The 8,767-nt window shown below is 42.9% G+C and overlaps 1 protein-coding gene across 3 annotated transcripts in view; it reads left to right on the plus strand.

Annotated features, from left to right (window-relative positions):
- The window catches only part of ripor1 (RHO family interacting cell polarization regulator 1), a 91,889-nt gene extending 83,165 nt beyond the window's left edge, over positions 1-8,724 (plus strand). For all 3 annotated transcript variants that reach the window (XM_061245476.1, XM_061245475.1, XM_061245474.1), the window contains exons 19-22: positions 237-433; positions 4,867-4,950; positions 5,477-5,567; positions 6,673-8,724. In XM_061245476.1, the coding sequence (XP_061101460.1) occupies positions 237-433; positions 4,867-4,950; positions 5,477-5,567; positions 6,673-6,770 (470 nt within the window). In that variant the 3' untranslated portion in view covers positions 6,771-8,724. The remainder of the gene's footprint in view (positions 1-236; positions 434-4,866; positions 4,951-5,476; positions 5,568-6,672) is intronic.
- Positions 8,725-8,767: the final 43 nt, after the last annotated feature.

Raw genomic sequence — 8,767 nt, forward strand, 5'->3', positions numbered from 1 at the left:
GCACCAGTTCTAACAATAACCCAAACTTTTAGGAATTACCCAGTGTTGTGAAAGCATTCCCTAACCAGAAAATACAAGAACTTCCCCGAAAAAGAAAACTATAAATATTGCATAAATGGCAATTACAGTAAAAAAACAAAAAATGATTTTGAGAAAAGGTTTGAACTTGATTACCTCTGTGCTCTCTCAACCCCTTCTCTCTCTCTCTCTCTCTCTCTCCTTCTCCCCCTTCCCAGTGTGGCTGGTGCAGACCCTGCAGTCCGGGGACCAGGACACTCTGCTGAAGACCCTGAAGAAGCCCCCGGAGTCCAGCCTGAAAAGGGAGGGCCTGCGGGCCATTAGCCTGCTGCTGACGGACCCCCGGGCCAAGGTGTGCACGGCCGCCAGCTCCCTGCTCCGAGCCCTCGCTGACCAGCCACGCCACCGCGAGAGGGTGAGCCCGCCGACTCCTCCCAGCACTCATTCAGCCAATCAGATTTGGGTCATTCCAGTCCCTGCATTACGTCCAGGGGTGCACAACGAGGACTGATCCTTTTTGGGGATCTACTCTTAATTATTTCATTCATGTAATTTGATCTCACATTTATTATAGTCGTGACTCTACAGCTGTTGGCTGCACGTGCACCCTTGCGGATTATTGGCCCCTTGATAAAGATGAGAAAAAAAGGCTATCTAGAAATTCAAACTAAAGGGTGCGAAGGATTGGCAGAATGGTCTGATCCCCCAATATATTCTCAAATGTATACACTATGCAACATGATTATAGTTGTATCATTCAAAAGGTGCAGAACAGCGCTACTAATCTCTTTGACCCCTTTTTTGGAAATAAAACTATTACTTTTTAGTTTTTTCTCTGAGAATTTATATTACTGTGAAAGTATTTTTCCCATTTTCTCTGCATACAATATAGCTGCATGGTTTGTTACACAGGAGTGAGCCAGTATTAGTTTCAAAAATTGAGCTCAAATAATTGATTGTAACAAAACCCAGCATAATGCAGGAATGGAGTTGTGTACTCCATAGTCCAAATGTGCTTCTATACTTTTACTGGTAGTGAGGTTCAGTACCATAAAAGGTAACCCCTCCCCAAGTAATCCTTACCTCAAAAAAAGATCAACTGATGACACCCTTATTCCACACCCTCTACATAATTCAATGCAGTGGTTATCTCAGTAGTGTATGGTAGCATATCTAAATTGTGATAGATGTAAATGATCAGAGTATCATGTAAGATGTGTAAAGCAATGTTTTTTTTTATCTGTAACTATCTTTGTTGTTGCTGTCTCTGTTCTTTTTCTGTTCTGTGGCCAGTAATTAACTTCCCAAGTAGTACATATCAATGTGCAGAAATACAAATATAATATATATATATATATATATATATATACAGTGGTGTGAAAAAGTGTTTGTCCTGATTTCTTATTATTTTGCATGTTTGTCACACTTAAATGTTTCAGATCATCAAACAAATTTAAATATTAGTCAAAGACAACACAAGTAAACACAAAATTTTTAAATGAAGGTTTTTATTATTAAGGGAGAACAAAAATCCAAACCTACATGGCCCTGTGTGAAAAAGTGATTGCCCCCCCCTGTTAAAACATAACTTAACTGTGGTTTATCAAACCTGAGTTCACACCCAGGCCTGATTACTGCCATACCTGTTCTCAATCAAGAAATCACTTAAATAGGACCTGCCTGACAAAGTGAAGTAGACCAAATGATCCTCAAAAGCTAGACATCATGCCGAGATCTAAAGAAATTCAGGAACAAATGAGAAAGAAAGTAATTGAGATCTATCAGTCTGGAAAAGGTTATAAAGCCATTTCTAAAGCTTTGGGACTCCAGCGAACCACAGTGAGAGCCATTATCCACAAATGGCGAAAACATAGAACAGTGGTGAACCTTCCCAGGAGTGGCCGGCCGACCAAAATTACCCCAAGAGCGCAGCGACGACTCATCCAAGAGGTCACAAAAGACCCCACAACAACATCCAAAGAACTGCAGGCCTCACTTGCCTCAGTTAAGGTCAGTGTTCATGACTCCACCATAAGAAAGAGACTGGGCAAAAATGGCCTGCATGGCAGAGTTCCAAGACGAAAACCACTGCTGAGCAAAAAGAACATTAAGGCTCGTCTCAATTTTGCCAGAAAACATCTTGATGATCCCCAAGACTTTTGGGAAAATACTCTGTGGTCTGACGAGACAAAAGTTGAACTTTTTGGAAGGTGTGTGTCCCATTACATCTGGCGCAGCATTTCAGAAAAAGAACATCATACCAACAGTAAAATATGGTGGTGGTAGTATGATGGTCTGGGGCTGTTTTGCTGCTTCAGGACCTGGAAGACTTGCTGTGATAAATGGAACCATGAATTCTGCTGTCTACCAAAAAATCCTGAAGGAGAATGTCCGGCCATCTGTTCGTGACCTCAAGCTGAAACGAACTTGGGTTCTGCAGCAGGACAATAATCCAAAACACACCAGCAAGTCCACCTCTGAATGGCTGAAGAAAAACAAAATGAAGACTTTGGAGTGGCGTAGTCAAAGTCCTGACCTGAATCCTATTGAGATGCTGTGGCATGACCTTAAAAAGGCGGTTCATGCTCGAAAACCCTCCAATGTGGCTGAATTACAACAATTCTGCAAAGATGAGTGGGCCAAAATTCCTCCACAGCGCTGTAAGAGACTCATTGCAAGTTATCGCAAACGCTTGATTGCAGTTGTTGCTGCTAAGGGTGGCCCAACCAGTTATTAGGTTTAGGGGGCAATCACTTTTTCACACAGGGCCATGTAGGTTTGGATTTTTTTTCTCCCTTAATATTAAAAACCTTCATTTAAAAACTGCATTTTGTGTTTACTTGTGTTGTCTTTGACTAATATTTAAATTTGCTTGATGATCTGAAACATTTAAGTGTGACAAACATGCAAAAAAATAAGAAATCAGGAAGTGGTGTGAACACACAACATATATATATATATATATATATATCTATACACACACACACACACACACACACACACACACACACACACACACACACAAATTTCAGCGCTTGCTACATTCTACTGCTCACAGCTCTGGTGTGTGTTTATTTTACTTTATTTATTTAGTGCCCACATACTTATCTTGGGACGTTTGCTGAGCAGTAGTATATACTAGAACAGAGCAGTGTCCAAGTACAAAGTACAAAACACAATTTAAACAGATTAAAAGCTGGCAAATATGAGAACACACAAAGAACTTTCAAGAAGTGTATTTAACTATCTCCCTCTCTCTCCGTCTTTCTATATCACAGACACACTCACACACCATAAATAAATGGTTTGATATACGTAACATGATCTGGCACTCAACTCTGACTGTGCCAGTGCCAACTGTAGCCAGCAGCCCCTTACGCTGCCGCATTCAGAGAATGTCATATTCCCCTAGACTTACTGCACATCCTTCCACTCTAATCATAACATTTTCTATGGTAAAGTACAAGGTGTGCCAAAAAAAGAAACAAGACTGTATCAATATAACTTTTATTTAGTCATGTACCTAGTGGCTAAGGTACATGACTGGGACCCGCAAGGTTGGTGGTTCAAGCCCCGGTGTAGCCACGATAATATCCGCACAGCTGTTGGGCCCTTGAGCTATTAACCCCGCATTGCTCTAGGGGGATTGTCCTTAGTGCTTAGTCACTTTGGATAAAAGCTTCAGCTAAATAACACATTTTAATTGTTAAAATAACAAGATAACTACTTCTCCCCATCACAATAATCCCCCTGTAGTCAATACACTTCTGCATTCTTCTCCTCCACGACTCCAAGCACCCTTCAAATTCCTCCTTCTTGATGGTCTTCAGTAAGCTAGCCACATGTGTTTTGATGTCCTCCACACGCTTGAAATGTGTTCCTTTGAGGACACAGCTTGGGAAAGAGCCAGAAGTTTCATGGTGCTAGGTCTGTTGAGTACAGAGGGTGTTCCAGAGCTGTTTGTCGGCCAGGAACTTGTGGGTGCTGAGGGCCTTGTCTGGAGGGGCTTTGTCCAGATGCAGGATTCAGTTCTTGTTCTGCTTTTCCTCTTGCATCGGATTCCGGCAAACAGGTGGTCTAGCACTTCTCTGTATGTTGGTTGAAAGTTAGCCCTTCTGGCATGAACTCTGGCCCCAGTCACCATCTCTGCTAACACCTTCTTCATGCCCAAATCCTCCACCAAGATGGTCCTCACAGACTTATTTTAATCCAATTCCGGGATTCTGATCTGTGATCCCTCCACACCAGTTCATTGACCCTCTGGATGTTGGCATCAGATCTTGTTGTTGAGGGTAGTCCAGATTTCTGATCATCCCCAACTTCGTCACTCCCCACTTTGAACCACTTGTGCCACTCAAAGACGTGCACAGGACATGTCTGCTCCCCATACACTTCTTTCAGCATGGCAAGGATCTCTGTTGGATTTTCCCCCCGTTTAGCAAAGAAATTCATGTTTGTCCTCAGATTCATAGCATTCCAGAGTGCACTTCTGAGTTAGAAACCCACGTGTAAAAACAAGAATAGTACTTTTTTTTTAAACGAGACTGTGCTTATACAGTGTTCAGATGTTGTGCAGTTCATCAGCAGCCTCAGCCTCATTTATTTTTTGCTTCACCTCATATATTGTTATTACTAGTAGTAGTGCTGTTGGTACTATTAGTAGTAGCATTCACTCCAGAGTGAAAAGAAGCAACAGTGTGCGTACAACACCGACTTACACGCAGCATGTATATGCACATGTACGTACAGTTGAGAACGTAGAGCGGTGCACTGTTGTTGTTTTGTGTGACGCTGCATGTGCCCAGTCCTGTGTGTAACCTTGTCCCTGCTCCCTTGCCCTGCCCCCAGGCCCTGGTGAGCTGTCTGGAGCTGCTGGAGGATGAGAGCGTTGGCACGCGAGTGTCCGGGTGCAAAGCCCTGGCGTGTCTGAAGGTCAGTGCCACCCACCGGCAGGGGGGAATCCCGCGAGGGACGGGTGTGCGTTTAGGGGCTCTGCTGGCTGACTCGGCCAGAGGAGTCTGAGGTGGTGCTCTCACTCTGTTCGGAGGGGTTTTTAACCTGAACCAGAGTACATTTGCCCTCTAAATTTGATAGACGTGAAAGACTTTTCAGAACCCAAAAGCACACCAAAAAAAGATGCTCGGGGTTGTTTGCACCATGGTTGACTCAAGCTGGTTGCAACTGTGAACTGTGGTGAAGAAGTTCCAGGACGTAAGACTAATGCTAACGTATACTCACAAGCTGACACATTGCACACAGTGGCCAGGTTACAGCAGAATCAGTATAGTGTGAAAGTAAATTAATTGTGATTGGGGGCAATGAGGGGGCCAAGGGGGAACTAGAGATGGAATGCGCTCCAGCTCAGACTCCAGCGGAAGACCTACACAAGCTTGGTAGGATTGCTGTGGACAGGACGCATGATCCGTGTGTAAATGTCTCTGTTTCCTGTGCACCGCAGGCCAAAGAGAGTATTGAGCAGCTGGTGTATCTGTGTCGAACGGACAAAGAGGACGTGCGAGACGCAGCCAAACAGGCCCTGCTGGCACTGGGTAAGAATTGTCTGATTTATTATCTTTACTTGGTTATTTAACTGGGACCATGTCCAGCTTACAAAGCTGTACCTCAGTTAGCTATTGAGTTTACCTATTATGAAGTACGTATATTCTAGCTGTACCTCAGTTAGCTATTGAGTTTACCAATCATAAGCGATATGCAGTGCAGTCCATATGTATTTGGACAGTGGTACAATTTGTTATTTCTATTTGTTCTCAAGTACATTACATTTGAAATGAAACGATGAATATGAGGTTAAAGTGCAGATTGTCACCTTTAATTTGAAGGTATTTTTTTCAGTAAGCCTATTGTTTGGCATGTGCCTCTGACTATGTTTTTTTTTTTCATTTCTCAGCCTGACAATGGCTTCCTTGACTTTCCTTAACCATTTAGCCAACAAATGTGCTCCATACTGTATCAGTGTAATTTACAGCTGAAACTAGTCCCACACCCAAATTCCGATAGAGATCCATTCAAATGCAAAGTGGTTTTTGGCTGTAAGACAACCTGAAAGGAAGACATCCAAACTCTGGTGATGTTGATATGTCACAGACTTAAGGAAGTCATGGCATGCAAAAGGATATGCAGCCAAATACAAAATGTGACTATTTTATTTGACATCATGTTCATTTGTCTCAACTGAAATGGGGGTATAAAAATTACTGCAATTACTACATGTAAAATGTATCAAAATACGCTTTAATAAAAGCTGAGAATCTTCACTTTGACCACATGATTTCCTCTGTCAGTCATCAATCAGAAAAAGCAGAAAAGGGCAAAGTGTGTCCAAACTTTTGACTGGTACTGTATCTGCACTAAGCAAGCAATTCAATAAAACTAACTAATCAGAAACAGCCGAGAAGCAAATCGTCCAATTACTTTTGGTCTCCTAAAATGGAGGGACTATGTATAAAAATGGATGTAATTCCTGAGCAGATCACCTGATATGGATGCACTTTAACCTCATATCCAATGTGCTAGAGTACAGAGCATGGAGTGTAAAGATCAGAGGGATGAGACAGGAAGTGGGAAAGGGCTGCATGGAGGTGGGGGGGGAGGTTGGGGGCGCCAGTGTGACCCCCTGTTCTCTGTTCCGCACAGGCGAGGAGGGAAGGCTGGCCTATCGGCACGTAGAGGAGGCGAAGGATGGTGTGCCCCGTCTTTTCGCCCCGGGCAGCATGGCCAGCACCGCCTTCTGAGACCACAACCAGCCACCGTTTCCATGGAAACCACTATATCCACGCCAACACGGACCGGCACAGCCACCACAACTAGACCTGCCGCTCACTCACACACATGTTCATGCACGCACACATTCTGCTCAGAGTGAGCGGAGTTAGGCATACACAACCAAGAAAAATGGGATTACACGGCCACACATAGACACACAGCCAGAGTGAGTGTTGTTACATGTGCATAGCCAAGAAGTATGGGAATAAGGAACTGACACATACATGTGTACACACACATGCGCACACACACAGTGGGAGTCCAGTTATCACACACACACTCAGAAAGGGTGAGATTATGGAATGACTCATACACGTGTGCACACACACAGACACACACAGTGGGAGTCCAGTTATCACACCAGTTATGGAATGACACATACATGTGTGCACATGCACACACGCACATACACACACACACACACACTCAGAAAGGGTGGGATTATGGACTGAGAGACACACATAGCCAGTGAGTGCCGTTACACATGCACAGCTGAGAAGTTTGGGACACCGAGACACACACACACGCGCAAAATTGAGTGTGGCGGCAGTTTCCTTAATAGGGACATGAACTTGTTTCATAATATCAGTGAAGAAGATGAATATACGTAAATGTCTATCTATATATAAGTAATAATACTGAATATTTCTGTAGAGCTGTGACACTGTGGAGAAAAAGACAGAGTTTTTACTGCCTTATGTAGTGGCCTGGCGGCTGTTGCCTTTTCGAGTCCCGCAGAAACAGTGATGTATGGGCCTGACATTGAGCTGTGCGCGTAAGCACTGATTGGATGAGAGGAGCGGAAGACCAGAAGAATGGCTGGACTGAAAGAGGCATATGTGGGATGTGAGGGAATTTAAGAGGGTATGAAATTCCGATGTGGAAGAGATGGTCCTGTTCACTTTTTCTTTTTTCTTTTTTTGGTTTGAACTGTGAGCACCTAGTGAGTTTTTGGGTGGAGTCGGTTGGCTTCTGGGTGCGCAGTGCTTGTGTATGTGGCTGGGGGGAGGGGAAGGAGATTTGGGGACGGGTTTCGGGAGGAAGTGGAGGAGTTTTTCTGGAAGAATCCTTTCGTTTTACAAGGACCTTGTTTCAACACTCTGGGGATTTTGATCATAAAACGTGTTCATAATATCACAGTGCCATCATTCCATATTATTATTATGTTTGCTTTATAAAAACGTATCTATATTCCACTGGAGGTGTAGACATTTTCTTATCGTGCTGTAATTCAGTTCGTTATGTTTAAATCATTAAAGCACAGACCTATATGTGGTGCTTAACACATCAATCACCCACATTGCACTTCCTGAGGCTTATGCCACAAGCAATTTAACTGAAGATTATCATTTCTGCTGTAAAGAGTGGGGGGAGGGTTTTTTTAATTATTATTATTATTACTGTGGGAATCTGTAAACTGTGGCAGACGCCATCTTTTAGGGAAGGGGAAAATGGATTGTCCCCATGGAATACCACAGGATTGGCGTTGGTCAATATGCAGTGTGACATCAGATTGCCCAGGTTCTGGTGCATTCTAAGAGTGCTGGTTGCAGGAAGACAGTGGTTCTAGAACTGAACCTGGAATTCACTGAACACATTCTTAAATCAATTCTTCAGTTTTGTTCTGTTGGACATGGAAAGCTTGGGCAGTGGATGCCTCTTCAATATTTAAGTGCCTCAAGTTACAGTGGAGAGTGTTTTAAGAAATGAATAAATGAAATAGACATTTGTATTTAAGAGTTGCAGAGAAACTGCAGCAAAGATTTAAGTATATTGTTTTATTTTCCATATGACTTACAGATTGTGCAGCATAAGATACAAATGATTTACTATTGAGTTTTTTTCTACATAATGTATATTGTCTGACAGGAATCTTGCCTGACATAAAATGTAAACAAAATTATAAAGATATGTTGGAAACAAGTATTTGTTCATGTGTCAACTTTTTTCACAAAATACTGTACAA

The sequence above is a fragment of the Conger conger genome, chromosome 6 (assembly GCF_963514075.1).
Source record: "Conger conger chromosome 6, fConCon1.1, whole genome shotgun sequence".
Taxonomy (NCBI): Eukaryota; Metazoa; Chordata; class Actinopteri; order Anguilliformes; family Congridae; genus Conger; species Conger conger.